This window comes from Mugil cephalus, chromosome 4, assembly GCF_022458985.1.
Source record: "Mugil cephalus isolate CIBA_MC_2020 chromosome 4, CIBA_Mcephalus_1.1, whole genome shotgun sequence".
NCBI lineage: Eukaryota > Metazoa > Chordata > Actinopteri > Mugiliformes > Mugilidae > Mugil > Mugil cephalus.
Window position 1 is genome coordinate 11,443,844 of NC_061773.1, and position 16,795 is coordinate 11,460,638.

General features: G+C 41.4%; 1 protein-coding gene across 3 annotated transcripts in view; it reads left to right on the plus strand.

The window, feature by feature from the left end:
* Positions 1 to 16,795, plus strand: part of slc12a5a (solute carrier family 12 member 5a) — a 137,774-nt gene that overhangs the window by 93,444 nt on the left and 27,535 nt on the right. For all 3 annotated transcript variants that reach the window (XM_047582607.1, XM_047582608.1, XM_047582609.1), the window contains exons 2-4: positions 2,150 to 2,250; positions 2,698 to 2,835; positions 14,579 to 14,725. In XM_047582607.1, coding sequence (XP_047438563.1) covers positions 2,150 to 2,250; positions 2,698 to 2,835; positions 14,579 to 14,725 — 386 coding nt within the window. The remainder of the gene's footprint in view (positions 1 to 2,149; positions 2,251 to 2,697; positions 2,836 to 14,578; positions 14,726 to 16,795) is intronic.

Sequence of the window (16,795 nt, forward strand, 5' to 3'; positions counted from 1 at the left end):
GCATCCTGGCTATAAATAACCCGGTCTCGCAGTGCTCAGTCCAAGACAAGGCCGAGAGCCAGAGGGAGAGCAATCTGCTGTCTCCCTCAAGAGACGCTCAAAGGAGAAGGCGCAAATAAGACGGCTATACTCGGCCTTCCCCGCCTCGACTTCATTGTACTTGCAGAATAAAGTGGTTGTGAATTTAATTATTTTTCGGGAAGCAGTTCAAGTACTAAGGCAAATCAAAGGTTAAGGCTCTAAATATTGAGGTTTAATAAAGCAGACAGTATACTTCTTGAATTTCCATGAGGCTGTGCAGCGGGTCACCGGGGTTAAAGCCATTACAGTCAGCTGTTTTTATTGATTGTAAGTTGTGTGTGAGTTTCATTAGTCCTGTGCTTTTAATTCTAGACATGTTTAAGAGTCGGAGGACTTGCCTGTGCAGTAACTTTTCAGAGCTCAGAGTGGTGACAGTAACACATCAGTCTCTTACAGTTCTCTGTGGAGCAGATGTTCATTTTACAGCATCGTATTTACAGCACCTTATTTACAGTTGGACTCAGAGTTTCACATGTGCAGATCTGTTCATTTGGTCTTAACCGTAGAAAAAGCATATGTGCTCCGCTCGCTCAAAGTACCCAGTGTAACGCTGTTGTCGTAGCTCCTTTTCACTCTAAATTATCAGAATAAAGCCATGCACCATTATAGTCCTTAACAAATGCATCACCATGGCAACCAGTGGATCTTTCAGGAATAAAAAAAATAAACTGGAGCCATTTTTTTTTCTTATTCACTTACAAGCTCGTCAGCCACAGTCAGCTAACATATCGGCCTGATTTATTAGCATTCATCTGGACAATTGATCTATCTCCAATAAAATCATTATGTTATGATATATTTTATAATATAGAATATTTATCAGCAACAAAGATGACTTGCAACTATTTAGTCAGAGTTTGACTGCTTCACTTCAGCCTGAATGAACCAAACTAATGGTTGTCGGCTGCACCGAAGCGTTAATGACGAGTCATTGTTAACTTTTGTTTAGTTTAGGTGTTACTGGTTTATACCGCCTTTGATTGTGTTGTTCTCATATTCTTTGCGTCATAAAAAGAAGGACTGGTTTGGTTTGTTTGTGGGTAAGGCAGGATTATTTTTTTCAATTTCGACTTTTCTGCGATGAAATATATCTGCAGGAGAAAGATGACGTCGGGCAACAGGACCCTCCGTGTCCCCACTGAGACACCGCCGATATCTAATACAAAAACATGATTAAGCTCTTGCAATTCCAGATAAGGGAACCATATTTCTTACCTTAGTGATGTGTGATTCAGTTAGTGTCTGCAATCAGGTTTTTGATTAAAAAAACAAAACAAACAAACACTTGAGTGAGTGATTAAGTAAGTGTTGTTTTGATGGAAAAATGGATTGACTTGTACCCGATGCTGCCTGCAATAAATTGTCATATGTCAATTGGAAATCAATGATCTTGGAGAACGAGAGTCGATAAATCTGCCCTAGGGCTAGGAGCTGCCCTTTCGGTGCTTTGTGTTGTGAGGGTTTGTTTGTTTTGGAGCTTGGCCCTGCATCCTGAGCCTGTGAACTCATAGACAGATGCTTCTCGATAGAGTCACAACGCCTTCAGCGAGCTGTCACCTAAATAACATCACGCTGCTCTGTATTTGAGGGGTAAAAAGAAAAAAGAAAAAAAGACAAGAAAGCTGTCGAGTATTTTGAACATTTCTTATTATTTTTAGTCTTTAGTGATGTCGTCGGTGTAGTGAAAACCTGATTGAGGTGTTCCAGTTTGTGTTCTTTCCGTGGCCATATGGAATATATAGCACTGCACATATTGTGAGCGCACAGTCCATTAGGTGTGATTCTCTTTCTCTGCAGTTCTGAATGAGGGCACGTTATGGAGACAACAAGCCTCCTCTCTTTTGTTGGCAGACATCCTCTGCTTAAAGCTTTCTGTCTGTGTCTCTTTCTTCACTTAAACAATTAAATAATTAATAAATAAATAGTCATTCATTTTGCCCTACAAAAGAGTTATTTTGACACAAAGAAACTTGCATGAATGTGCGTGAGTCTCTCCGCTCTTGTGCTCTTTGTGTCTGCTTTATTTTCAGTCCGGTCTAAAAGTAGAGGTGTCTCTCGTTTCTTCCAGGCGACAGTAACCCCAAGGAGAGCAGCCCCTTCATCAACAGCAGTGATGCTGCCGCAGAGAAGAGCCAGCAGTATGACGGCAAGAACATGGCCTTGTTTGAGGTACAATCCAATATTCTGCTCCGCGCACGCACAGACACACACCCTGTTTGTTAGCACACACAATCAGGCATAAGAGTAAGAAGCAGAATGCACTCATTCACACAATTCGCGTGATTGAATGGGGACTCTGACATCGATTAATGGGGGTAATTACTGTGTGAAGGGCATCTGGGAACTTCAGGTTAATGCAAGTAAATCTCACACATCCGCCGGAAAGAAATTCAAAAAGGCAATTTGCCTCCGCTTTGCACGAATGTGTTTACTTTGTGTTCTCTGCGGGATTGTAGATTGAGATACAAAACGGAGACAAATAACGTTTCATTACATGAGCACACGTTTTTTTTTGTGGTTGAGTGTCTTAAATATCTTCAGGCGTTATACAGTTCAGTTGACTGGCTGAGATGACGGCGATGACCGCATCCGTCCTGTCTGTTTTTGTCCCTGCAGGAGGAGATGGACACCAGCCCCATGGTGTCGTCACTTCTCAGCAGTCTGGCCAACTACTCCAACTTACCCCAAGGTAGCAAGGAGCACGAGGAGGCTGAGAACAACGAGGCCGAGTCATCGCGCAAGAAACCCGTCAAGGTATTTACCAAGACTCACCAAAATACAGGACAGGAACAGCAGCTTTCTGTCCCTAAATCAGTCATTAATTCAGTCATGGGCTAAGTTTATTGTAATTATGTTAATTAGGGAACTTAATGAGGAGATATGCAGTATAAACAAACTTGATTGTAAAAACACATTTGTGGGCCAATAACTCACCTGGTTGAGTGAGGACCTCCATGAATTCAGACTATAGTCCTCACTGCAGTGGTGTAGGTTCACTTCCAGCCTCCACCTTCTGCTGAGTGTCGCCCCGTCTGTTCCGGTTCATTTCCACTATTCCCCGTCAAAGGAAGACATAAAAGGCCTGCACATCTAAAGATAATCACACGTCTCTGCATTCGGCCGCGTTCGTACCGCTCTCTCGACCCATTTCATCTCTCTGTTCCACGGATCCTGTCAATTAATAAACTTATTTGCATATCTAAAGCACGTAAGGTTTGTTGGTGAATTGTGGACTGTGTGTGTGTGCCTGTAAACCACGAAGATCTGTGTCCTCTGTAGCAGGAAACGTAATAACTTCTAGAGCGAGATGGTGCAATCTAGGTGGAATTTTACATCAAGCTACTTTTTAAAGCATATGCATCCTGTATAGATATATGACGCCATTTAAATGTACTTTAAATGCGATTGGATATATTTGCTATAGAGAGTTTAACGTTAGTGTAGCACAGATACACAATTAAAATTATTACTTAAGCTGTCTGCACAAAAAAGGCCAGGTTTATGAAAAATTATCCCTTCTAAAAAAAATCACTAAATGCAATTTACACCAATATAGATACATCCCGTTCCTGTGCAGCAGTAATATTATTTATTATGCGCCCTGGAGAAAGGGCTGTCTCTGTAAATTCGTTGCCAAGGGATGTCCACTAATTGTTGCTAAATATAGATTTGGACCTTACATAAGATCACATAATGAATGCCTAACAGTGCAGTTTTTGATTGTTTTGCTAAGACTCTCACTGGAGAGCCAGAAAACCTCCACCAGTTTAGAGGTTGTCAATCACACTCTGTTGATGTTATGAATCCCCTGTTCATGTTACTGGATTGCATCTTAAATGTCACCGACTAATGAGTTCCATCCACATCATCCCCTGGTATTTTCTGCTGTTGGGTGTTGAGATGCCAGCAGGAAGGAGTTTACTTTTCAGCCTTTTTCCTCAGCTCTTGATTGACAGTGAGCTTCATTATTAATCCTGTGAGAAACTGTGATTTTAGCTGAACAGCGAGATGTGACATAGCGAAGCCGAAATGAAAAGAGATGATAATAGTGAATAATGAAAGAAGTTCTGACGAATTAATATGACAGGCTGCTGGATAAATTACCGATCCGCAATATATTTCACACTGACTTTTCAAAGTGCGTGACTTAAGAGTCAGCCCGCGCGAGGTAAAACAAATGTTTAGACATTGAGAAGCTGCAGCGTTGACAGCTTGACGGCTTTTCTGTGACCTTCGACCCCGTCTGTCCAATCAGCTTGATATTTTCTCTTCCCCCTCTTTCTGCTTTGCTCTTGGTTTGTGTCAGCCACTTCCCACTCCTGTCCTGTTTCACTTTCACTCAGGTATTCCAACTCCCTTTTCACCTTGTAGCAGATCAATGACGACGACGACCTGCGAGGCCAGCGTACCTGCTACTTTTCTGCTGTGGTTCCAGATGAGTTAAGGAGATACAATGTAAAAGATACTGAACTCACAGTAGAGATAAGGGTTATAGGCACAGCTGAACTCAGGATTAATTGCATTGGTTTGAACAAAAAACAGTATAAATGAGACATTAAAATTGAAATTTACATTCAGATTTTTCCAGTAGAGTTTAGCCTCATCTCATCAATTAAACGAGTTTTTTGTGAAGATGGTTTCGTTGTCCAGTTAAGTGTTCTACTTTGGTCTTAGGGTTGGGTGTAGCAGCACCAAACTTAGTGACATTCATGGTCTCTAGACAATGTCACACTGATTTCCCCAAACATCCAACCCCTCTTCCAGTGCTTTTATAACATTTAATTTATTTCATTTCCAAAAGCCTCAGCTCTGCTTTGTATTTAGTGCTAATTAAAAAATGTCTTTGAAAAGTCTAGGCCTAAATGCGGGGTTTAAAAAGCCAGCTTCTCAAAATGACTGGAGAAGACATTTGGATGGTTGGTGAAATGTTTTTATTTTTTTGTTATTTTGGCTAATTAAACATGTGGGCATGCAAACACCTTAAGAGACTAAGCATCCCCATTTCAGTATTGTTATTGTTAACATGGCGCTGACATTATTATTAAGGCCAAAAAAACTCTGCAGAGCACAAAATGTGATACAGTAGTTTATATATATATATATATATTGATATATATATATATATATATACACTCATATAGATATGGTTTTCGAGTTAGCTATCTGAGCTTTCTGCCTTCAAGCACAATAGGATTCAAATTACTTTTTAAAAGCTTCAGCAGCTCCCTTTCTTTCCAGCAACAATTCCTCAGTGGATTTAGATAATCCTTGGACCTCACTGCAGATGGGCTTCACTGGAACTACTTTCTACGGAATAAATTTGTCCCATGAAAATAGCCGACAGCGAGACTTGTTTACTATCAAGGGTCAGGGCAGCACTCTTTCTGAAAACAAATGTAATTTGCTTGAACCGACCTCCAAACTGGGTTTATAGCTTTCTCTTTTAACAGTCCAGGTAGCAGTTTTAGAGAACAGTTGCGCACACATGGGAGTTCACCGTCGGCCGACCGTGTGGCAGTGTTATATTGGCCCGTCATCCCGCCCCTCCCCGTCGTCCCAGATGTCCGTGTATGCAGGTATATTTGTCCAGCTACCTCTCAGCTCGGTTAACACTGGGAGCAGACCTAATCTCCCCCCTGTCACCCCAACCCCTTCAATACTTTAATTAGTCTGCACGCTACACCAAGCTGCTGCTTCACCAATCAGCAGCCCATTCCACAGGCAATCTCTCCATCGCCATGAGAGGCTTTTCATTAAGGCAGCCTGTGGCGTTTTATCGCTCACACAGCGACCTCTCTCTCTCTCTCTCTTTCTCCCTCTCTCCCCCCCCTCCGTCACCTTCCCTCTCCATTTGTCGCTCCACTCCCCCTTCCTCACTCTCCATCTCCTTCATCATCGGTCCCTCGAGTGAGGGAGTGAGTGAGTTGTGAGACTGAGGCGGCAGGCTTTCTTTGTCGCAGTGAGAAAGCCAAGATTAGAGATTTGGCCGGTCTGTGACACGGGGGAGCACGCGGGAGGTCACGCAGGTTAAGACGGAGACCTCTCGCAGCAAATCAGCTGCCAATTTTCTCTTCTCTGATTTTCCCACTTTCATATATAGGAAGACAGCAGGTTTAATTGCCGAGATTCAATTCATAGTGCCTACATTAAGTAAATGAATGCACCAGAACAACATTTAAAGCTGCTGTGATCAGTGTTTTAAATTATCAGACGATCAGATGATCACTTTTATCTCTTGGTTAAGGTTTTAGAAAGAACTTTATCTGCATAAGAGACCCCTTAATCTTAACTTAAATGTTACCCAATGATTTGGACACACCAAACCAGCCACGGTGTCGCTCCTGTCTGGACTAAAAAAGTTGCTACCAGCAGACGGCCAACTGTCAGCTTTGTGTGTCACAGCCTTAAACCACCCCACACACCTGATTATGGAAGTGCTTCTGGTTCCAGCTTCTCCTCCTCTCATCCCTTCTCTTCCCTTTCTCTTTTTTCCTGGCCTCAAGCAGCTGGGTTCCCCCACATGAGCTGGGTTCAGCTGAACGTCTCTTCCTGTTGAAAGAGAGTTTTCCCCCTCGCTGCCTTGAATCGATTCACTGCGGCCAACATTTCCTACAAACAAAACCTCACTACGGCTCTGGCGCGGTCATGCAAATGAATGTAGTGCATGTATCACTTCATTCGCACAAAAACATTTCACAGAAATATTTCAGTACAATAGATGTACCGAAATTGAAATGGCTGAAGGCAGGACACCTGTGTGAGGCTAAATGCATCATCGTTCTTTTGGGTTTCTAAAGACCTTCTAGATTTAAACTGGTAAATGTTAGAAATGCTTTTGTCTTTTTTTTTCTGGTTCGCAAAGCCAATTTGTTTCGTAGCTACAGGAAGCCAGTGGTAATATTCAAGAACAGGTGCTCACTGTCCTTATTAGGAATCTGACAGCGGTGCTCTGAATGTGTTGCAGGTGTCTAATGATCTTTACAGGAAGACAAAAAGAGAGACCTTTGCAACACCTTTAGCTTCTCTAAATCGTGCCTGAACACGAGACCTTCAATTCCCGCTGTTTGTTCAACATAACGAGAAGACAAATTAGTTACTGCCTTCACATATCTGCTGAATCCGAAAATTTGCATTTAGAACTCAAGTAATAACTGGGACTCTTTCTTGTTGCCAGACACAGTAATTTATGTCCTGTCTTTATTTGGGCTATTTATTATTTTTCATCAAATCCAATAGCAGTGTGCAAAATGACAGCGAATGGGAATTGAAGGTCAGTAGCCTTTTATATTCTGTTCTTCCAGTACAACCCCAGATAAAATATGCAGCAGCATTTACTTATTGATATGTTGTGTACCAACGAAACTGAACCCAGTAGAAACAGTGAACCCCTTTACTTTTACTCAAGTCATTTTCTAGATGAGTGCCCTTGACAAGAACTACAGGAACATTTGTCCATACACTCTACGTCTCTGCTTTTTACTGCACAGTGTTCCGCTCCTAGTTATTTTATGATCCCTGCTCTTAGCTCTGCCCTCTCCCCCCTCACGTGCTCCCCGCCCCATTAGACCAGCGTATCTGATCAGTATTCCCATCAGCAGCCCTCTGAAGGATGTGTCCTGATTAATGTCATTTTGTGTTATTTATTACAGCTGCCTGCACGTGTTCACACCGGAGCTAAATCGAAATTTCACAGCTCACATATTGATCACTTAGCAAAGACACAAGGCTAACAGGGTCAGCAGAGGGTTCTCTGTTTTCCCAAATGGCTATTTTTTATTTTCGTCCTGTAATGATCATGAGATAATTTATTGATCGCTAGATCGATCATTTAGTCTAATGACAAAAAAAAAAGCTTCAAAAAGGTACATTTATTCAGTTTGTGATTATACAGTACATGGTGAAGAATAGCAGCGCTGCGCCTCATCTCCAAAGCTGTCACCTTCAAAAGAAACAGGAAATCTAATTTACAATAGATGCAGCTGATTTCTCTGTGAGTCTGTTCATGAGTTAACCGACTAAGTTTCTCAGCTCTACAGCGCGTCAGAAGCGACACTACAGTATATAAATTACCATCTTTAAGAGCAAATTAAGTTTTAAAAAACCTACATTTCTAAAGCCTCACTGCATATTCTTTACAGGTTCTCAGGTCAAACGGTGCTTCACTGATATTAAAGATATTAAAGAAAACTATTTGGTCCACTTCGCTGAAAGAGTTTGTGTTTGATAGCATCGGGCTGATCTAGATGTAACACTATTGTGGTCATTTGTAGGTGAGTTTTTCTAGAGTACAATTTCAGCTCACCTGTCCTCCTTTCTGCCAGGTTCCCATTAACCTGAATTTTAAGAAAGCAAAGAGACGGTGCAGCTCCTTTTCAGCGAAACAAGTGCATCAGTGGAGAAGGACTCTTTGAGCCCAGAACCTGATAGTGCAGCTGAACAGAGGTTTTGACAGCTGCTGATAACACATGAGACTTGGTGGAGTCTTTTAACCTAGAATATTCTAGTAACACATGTAGGTGCTATTTCGAGGTAGTGAGCCTTCAGCACCGCAAAGGACATTTGGACGCTGCTCTCTGTGTTTTACATAGAAGCACTGGCTTTTTACACACGGCATGTGCCGGTGAACGTGCCCACACCCGGCTGACCGCAGAGCGACTGGTTCATCCGCAGCCGGTCAGAGAGGCTGATGTTCGCCGGCCTCTCCTCTTGCTGTCTGTTTAATAATTCAGCACACCTGAGCAGAAACACATTTGCCCTATCAGCTCCGGTTTGGCCAGCGGAGCGTGGAGATGGCGTTACAAGCTCCCAGTCTGCCTCCCTCCCTCCCTCCCTCCGTTGTTGCCCTCCCCACCACCGACCTGAACTCACTCGCTCCACTTCACGCCTCTGTCTCTGCAAGTAATGAAATAATGAAACGGCGAGATCTCCTCTCCTTCCCTTCCCCCTTCTCTTTTCTGAGTTTGTTTTTTTCCTATCAGCAGGCCTCTAAAAACACGTCTGACATGGATTTAATAACAAAAAAAAATCAAGCTGTTTTTACTTGCAGAACATACTGATCCTGCTCATGAGCATAAGAAAATTCCTGAAACTAGCGATTTAAGAGATGATGCTGGTTTTGTCAGCCTCAGCAGGTTGGCAGGTTGTCCCAAACCCCGAGGGCCTGGACGCTTCATCTTCTCTCTCTCTAGTTACATGTAGTGTGCTATGTGTCTCCTCCCACATCCCTTTTTTTTCCTGGCTTCATTCCCTTTTAATCTCTACGCTTTCTCAAGCTCCAGAGAGAATTGCTTACCTCATCATTTAAGGAGATGTCCATTACATTAAGAACTTAAATTGTCATTGCGCACAAGTTACAAGAGAGTTTTTGTTTGGCAGCGATCTCTGGTAACAGCTTGAAGTCAAATTAAAATATACAGAACATCTACAATATAAAAATACTGCAGTATTTCAGATGGCATTTGAAATATATTCTCTGCTTTATACTGTGTAACCAATAATCTATTCTATGAAAATGTGGTTTAAAAGATGGATATGGAGTATTTATATTATATCTAAACAAGAAATGTGGTGTTCCTTGTGACAGAGTTGTGTCATGTTATGAACATGTGACAGAGCTCTCACTGAACAGACTCCTGTAGCATCAAAGTAGTCGAATCAACATACTTTTGAAGAACAGAAGAAAGAACCGTGGTGTTTGGTAATTGCTGCAGCGGGTTTCCATGGTTTCGACGCTCACTTGATTATTTGAATAAAGTGATGGAAGTGGAGCTGAAGAGACACACAGAGGTCCAGTCTGGTGAGAAGCTAGTGGTAAGTGGTAGGGCAGCAGGAGGCAGCGAATCTGAAGTAGGTGCCACAGCAGATGTATTGAAAGGTCCTGTTGTGCGTCTGGCACACCTGAGCCACGCACGCTGTGGGCTGACTGCACTTCCCAGGGGGTCGGTGGGCAGCTGTTGCTTCCCAGTTCAGCGGTGCCACGCTGGCCTACCTGTGGCTCTGCAGCAGTCAGCGTTCCCTTTGCTCTCGGTGGCTCGATCTCCAGGGAAATCATCACACCGCTGGCTCGCAGCCCATTAAATAGACACTCAGTCTGTGTGTTGGTGTGCGTGGGAGAGCGCGCGTCCGTAGGAGCAGACGCTAGCATGGACTGCAATCCTCGTCCACGAATGAACTAATGAAACACCAATTGGATGAAAATAGAAAAGCACTGCTTTCAATAAACATCCAGCCTTTTCCCCCAACAGGGTCACTGATTCGATGCATACGCAAGCGCTCCATCTGTTTTAGGCAATTTCTCAATATAAAGTCATTACAAGCATTCATTATTTTGCCAGATTACTGTGTTTGGTGACTGTTTACCAAACCTGCAGAGGTGTTTCATCATGTTCCGGTTCTCACACTCGGCTCAAGCCCTCTCACTACCTATTATCTGTGTCTGTACATCTTACGTAACAAACAGGATTTCGAGCAAACACTGTTCTTCGTAGCCTGCCTATTGGTGAATCTGGATTATAATTTGTCACTCAGCTGCGAGCTACTACAAACACTTGTGTAGCGGGCCAGCACAGAGGGTCTGCTTGATTGGGGTTCTCCATTGTGTGGGGGAACAGGCGTGGGAAAATGACATTTCGTCGTCTTTAGAGGGCCATTGCCTACTTTGGTTTTGTTCCTCTCCTGTGGAGTGTTGTGGGATGTAAACACCCTTTTTGTTGTGGTAATGCTGAATCGTATTTACACACCTTTTAAGGCAGATTACTATAATCTGCATTATTTTCAGCCAACATGCTTCCAAGCCTCCCTCTAAGTCTGCAGATGTGTGTGAAAACCATCAAACAAAAACCTTTTCTAACAAATTCTTTTGCCAAGATGTTATCAGTCTATGGATCCCACAGTGTAGCTATTTGAATTTACAAAGTTGTCCTTTTTCCTTATCTGTTTTTGATACAATCAACAGTCTAAGAAGTTGGCCACTTCCCAGGCAACTCTTTTCTGTTTTGATCTGCTGGAAGTCAATACAACAAACTCTTGAAAGGTGTTTGTGTCCTTTTAGATTAACTTCAGGTACCGCAAACCAAAATCATTTTGGAAATCCTTTTTAATCAGAATCACTCACCTCGAAAGGGACTTCCACGGCTCCATCCTCTCTGATGTGTTTCGTCTGTTGTTGTTCACTACTGTATGTAAATGCGCACAGGCTTTTCTTTAATAACGTACCTGTTATTACAAACTGACCTCGTCCCACTTTGTGCAGCGGCAGCAGTTTTGTGCCTAACAACAAAGTGCTGATGGCAGGGATACCTTTCAGCTTGTAACACCTGACTGCTAATGTATATTACACACCAAGTCCCTGAAGGGCCTGCCAATGGAAACTCCGTCTTTTTAATTACAGCATTGCCTCCGGGTGGCAAAAACGTTAGTTTGAGAGGTGAAAAAGGTGACATTGTCAGGTTTAAGAAAAAACAAGGACCAGTAACGTTATCATTGTTTTCTTTTATAGTCTGTTTTTGTTTCATCTGAGCAATTTTTTTGTTTAAATTAGACCCCCTGAATTTTTTATCTCACCAAGAACTAATGAAGGAAAATTGTGTTGCCGCCTCACATTGCCTGTGTTGCACTCGAACCCACCATGTGTGGCAGTAGTCTAGTCTGTATTCGCCATTCAAAGGGATGCTAGTTGCTAATTTCAATGAATTGATGCTGACAGACGGACAGGACAACCGTTGATTTGATGCGTCACAGCCTTTAGATTATTGGAGAAACCGTAGCCTGGCAGTGATACTTTACCACTTGTGTGATTGACAACATAAATCAACATGATAGCATTGGCGCACAGATAGTAAGATAGACAACACATATGTGGTTGTATACAGATTCATAAAAAAAACATTATTAAGACCCTTGACATGTGGACGATGAAAACGAGTGTCTGCCACACACTGAAGGGCAAAGTCACACAGAGTCACTATCTGATTTACATACCTTAGACAACAGACAAACAGTGCAAATCATTACTATGTAGTAGGGGTTGTGACAGAGATGAATGAGGTTTGTTCTCGGCTGTGTCCCTCGAGCAACCTGTGGAGGCCAAAGGTGTGCATCTTTGATTAAAGCACTGTGAGGCTGAAGGTTGAAAGATTCCCTGCTGTGAGGATTAAGTTGTTGACGGGGTGAAGCTGTAGGTTATGTTTCAGCTCTATGGAAAACGATCTTTATATAAACAGTCACTCAGAAACTACCAAAAGTGTGTTTGTGGCAAAGATTAAATAGCTGTCAGCCAACAAGGAATACAGAATATTAGAAAATCAGCGCAGTTTAAGATGTTTGTTGTTTAAGAAGAACATTTTTCTGCAGCAAGAGATGGTTCAATACATGGAATACTGAACTGGGACAAATAATAATTGTTTTCATAATCAGCTAATCATTTCTTTCTCAATTAATTATTAATGAACAAAACCTTTAAAAGTATTTTAATAACTTTGTTAAGCGCATACAAGCCTAAAAATAATTACTACAAATAACTGCAAAATAAAACAGACATTTAAATGCAAATTACAAAATTTGTAATTACTTACTTAAACGCAGGGAAGAAGACTGCTCAATACACTACGATACGATACGATACGATACGATACGATACGATACGATACGATACGATACGATACGATACGATACGATACGATACGATACGATGCGATACGATACGATACAATTGATTGGGGGTTCTTCCGAAATGATAAGCTTGCCAACTACAGTTCCAGGAGTGAGCTCTTCCTCTGTTGTTTAGCTAAAGTAAATTAGATGATAATTATATTTGTAAGACCTGTTTGGACTCGCCCTGTCTCTGTTATTCTATCCAGCGCTTGCTCTCTCTTCTCCTCTCTGCAAACATTTCATTATTAATGCTGGAAAATGAGTCTCTCCAAACAAATCACCTGCTGTAGCGTCACATGCAGTATTATTCACTCGATGTCAGCCACTTGTCAGAATGATTTGATTAAAAGTTTGGTTGATAAATTCAGCATCTGCTGTCACATCCCAGCGTGGGACTTTTTTTTTTTATTAATCATCCATCTTGTATAGTGCTCATGCTGTTTCAGCAAACTTAATAACCAGTGTTCGAACTGTACATAAGTGTCCCTGACTTATAACTGAGGACCATTTAAGGCCATCATTTTTCATTATGCACTGTAGAACCAATGCTGATAATGGGACATTTAATGTGCATTTGAAGAGCTCTTAATCCCTGTTTGAACGGACGTAAAGTAAAACATCTTCACTGAAATAAACTCAAGTTAATTTGCCCTCTGTTCATTCTGTTGGTCTGTTTGCAGTGGAGACATTTTGCCCATGTGTTGTCTGTGATGTAATGAGGTGCCAGTTAAGGTCTGTGCTCTTACTTGGTAAAATGGGTCACGGGTATTGGCATAATTACTCGTCACTGACTAAGCTGTCCTTGAGCAGGAAATGAATATTTCTCACTTATGTACAGGGTCAGCTGATGTGTCCTTCAGATTTAATACATGCCCTCAAGATGATGCACACACACACACACACACACACAGAGGACACATTCAGCACACAGACAAATAGGTGCAAACACATTCACATAGAGAACATATAACAGCAAGACAAACCTCCTATTAATCAATAAGAAGTGACTTGAACAGAACGGCCTTGAAACTGATTTTGGTGCTGTCCAAGGACATTCAGAGCAGCTCTCTCTTTGTCCACTGATCCACACCAGGGACGGCGGCACTGCAGCAAAACCTACTCGAACAAGTCAAAGCAAGCTGAGCCTGTAGAGAAATACAATAATATTCCATCCATCCATTGAACTGAATGAGTCAGAGGCTGCCTCCTGATCTGAGTGCCATCTTGGACTCAAAGTGGCTGTTATTGAGTTCAACAGAGTGATGTACGGACAACCTTAGAATAAAACAAGGAAACGAACAGTCTAGTAGTTTATAAGCTTTTGTTTGAGCTGTTGAAGTGTCACATACAGTAGAGTGTCTTTTGGAGCTGTGTTACAGTATAAAACATGATAAAAAACACATGTTGATAATACATTAAAGTAAGCGGAGCCAGTAATGTTGCGACAGCAGCTAGTTCAACCTAAATCACCCTTTTATAATTACAAACTGGGCTTTTAAAAGTAATAATGTGTGAAGTCCTCCAAGTAAATGTCTGCTTTGCCTTAGTGGCAGTATGACCATCTGGATTGTTTTCCCCATGCTCTGTTGGTTCTTTGCCCTCGTAGAAAAAAAAGACACGAACTAAAGCAAAACTGCACACTGTGTTTCCCAGCGTGCACGTCTGGCGTGTCGACTCTCATTGATTCACATGTCTGCCAAAATGGAGCGGAGGTCGTTCAGTTAGTGCTGCACATCTGGCGTGTCGGGCTTATAGGAACATTCGCAGAGATAAACATTTACCTTCTGTGGTCTGATGGCTGTCCGAAAACTTTGTCTGTTGTAACAATAACTTTTCCCTCTTCCAGGCCCCCCAGCTCGGCACTCTGATGGGCGTCTATCTGCCGTGCATCCAGAACATCTTTGGAGTGATCCTCTTCCTCAGGATGACCTGGCTGGTGGGAATCGGAGGAGTCATCGGGACGTTCATCATCGTCTTCATGTGCTGTGCCACAGTGAGTGATTTTTTTTGTTTTTTTTTTCTCTTTACTTCTATTTAATATGTGGTGGAAATCAGAATTTCACAGGTTTTTCTGAAGGTTGACCTTAGTGGAGAGCAGAACATTGTTATAAAGCATGCAGCAATAAAAGATGCCAAATATTATAACAGATATAAATAATTAGATAATATAATAACGTAACATAATACATAATTAGACACTATGAAAATTATATTAGATAGTATGTTACTAGCCCTGGCCTTATATAGGACATCCTGATTTAATTACGATTATATTAAAATTTATTGGTCATAAAATAAGATTAATAAGTAAGTATATTTTAACCTTTTGGAAACCTTTTACAGGTTATGAAACATGAAAAATAAAAGGTTCAGACCAAATCTAAGGTTATTTTAGCTTGATGTGTGTCTTGACTTAACCTTTGTTAATTATTGCGATCCATCAACTTCAACCTTGATGGTGCTACTGAGTATTTACAGCAGTAGAGCCGTGATGTGGGACCTCCTCAAAATAAAAATCCCCTCATCGTGACCCTTAGTGCGATGGTGAAGCTCTACAGCTCAGAGAAATAATTTATTTCAGATTTTGGATAAATAAACAGTAGTTGTTAGTAGGATTAGCTAATTATTAGTTCAGGTCTATTTTCAGATTTGTTGACAACCAGATAGAACTGAGAATATTGAGAATATATTTAACATTATTATTAAGTCACTAAACATCAAAAGACTAGTGAATGCGATGAATGTAATTAACCTCACTGGGCATATTACCCAGCTTTAAGCTGAATGACTCATAGGTAGGAAACTTCATCAATGTCTGATGTGTAGACCAGCATTTGACTATGTTTAGTTTAATTTCTGTTTCACTTTCTGTTTATTTTTTACTTGCCAGTGTTGTAGTATTGAGCCTCCATTTCAAGGGAGGATATTTTTAATTGTCTTAATATCTCCAGCCAGTTTGAGTGTATCATAGACAGCACACGCTCAACATGTGGAAAGAACAAAATGGATGACGAGACGCTGTGATGTTCTCCGCTCCCCATTTATGTCAGTGCCATGTAGCTGTAGCCATGTGTCAGAGTGACTTTGGACTGACACCCTGTCGTGGCCTTGGAAGTTGAATTACAACAGACACTGTCCCACAGGATGGACGGTGCTGCTGTCAGTGATCTGAGTGGCTGCTACGAACTGATTGTGTTTGACTTGTTTGATGCATTTGATTGTCAGGGAACATATATTGTGTCTCTTCCCTGAATGGCTAACAACTTATCTGGTCTATAAAGAGGATGTTGATTTATTTTGCCTGAACTGGGTCTCTGTTGAAAAACATGACAATGTCCCGTCACGGCTCACAGACACATTCAGTATAAATTTTACTTCTCAGTAAATAAGCCAAACGAAATCCTGTTTATTTTATTGTAAGTTTAATTCAAACTACGCAGTCTCTCAGCTGTCATCTTTTCTCAGACACGAATGTGCACTTGTTGGTGTATCTGTGTGTTTGTGCAACCTAGATTCTCCTCTAGCGCAGAGTGTATCTATAGAACAACTCCCTCAAATCCTAATCATGGCAACGTTGCCTTCACAGACACACACTGCTTCCCAATCATGTTTCTCTGTGACGGTATGAAGGGGTCTTTGAAGCAGCATACTGAGGGAGGTTTTTTTGTAAATGTATTTTCGAGAATAATATGTCATTGCCTCTGAACTAAAGATATTCAAAACGTATAGTAACTATGAAATTGGACAGTGTGTCGGTTAGAATTTAAAAAATAATAATGAGTTTAACTTAATTGGTGCATTTACTTCCTGTAAGATAAAATACAAGTATTGTGAAGTCTCTGGGGAGAGATAAAAAAAAAGAAAAGAAATGGCCCTCAGTTTTGTGCTAAAAATAGTGCAGGAGAAAAAAAAAAGGCTTTAAAGATCAAAGCTGGTTCGGTTTGACAGGAAGCCATGCAAACACACACAAACGCACTGAAATTTCCTGTGCTCCGGTTCTTATGCTTGCACGTACGCAGCACTACAATTTCCTTATATGCATATATACCGATGAATGCAGACA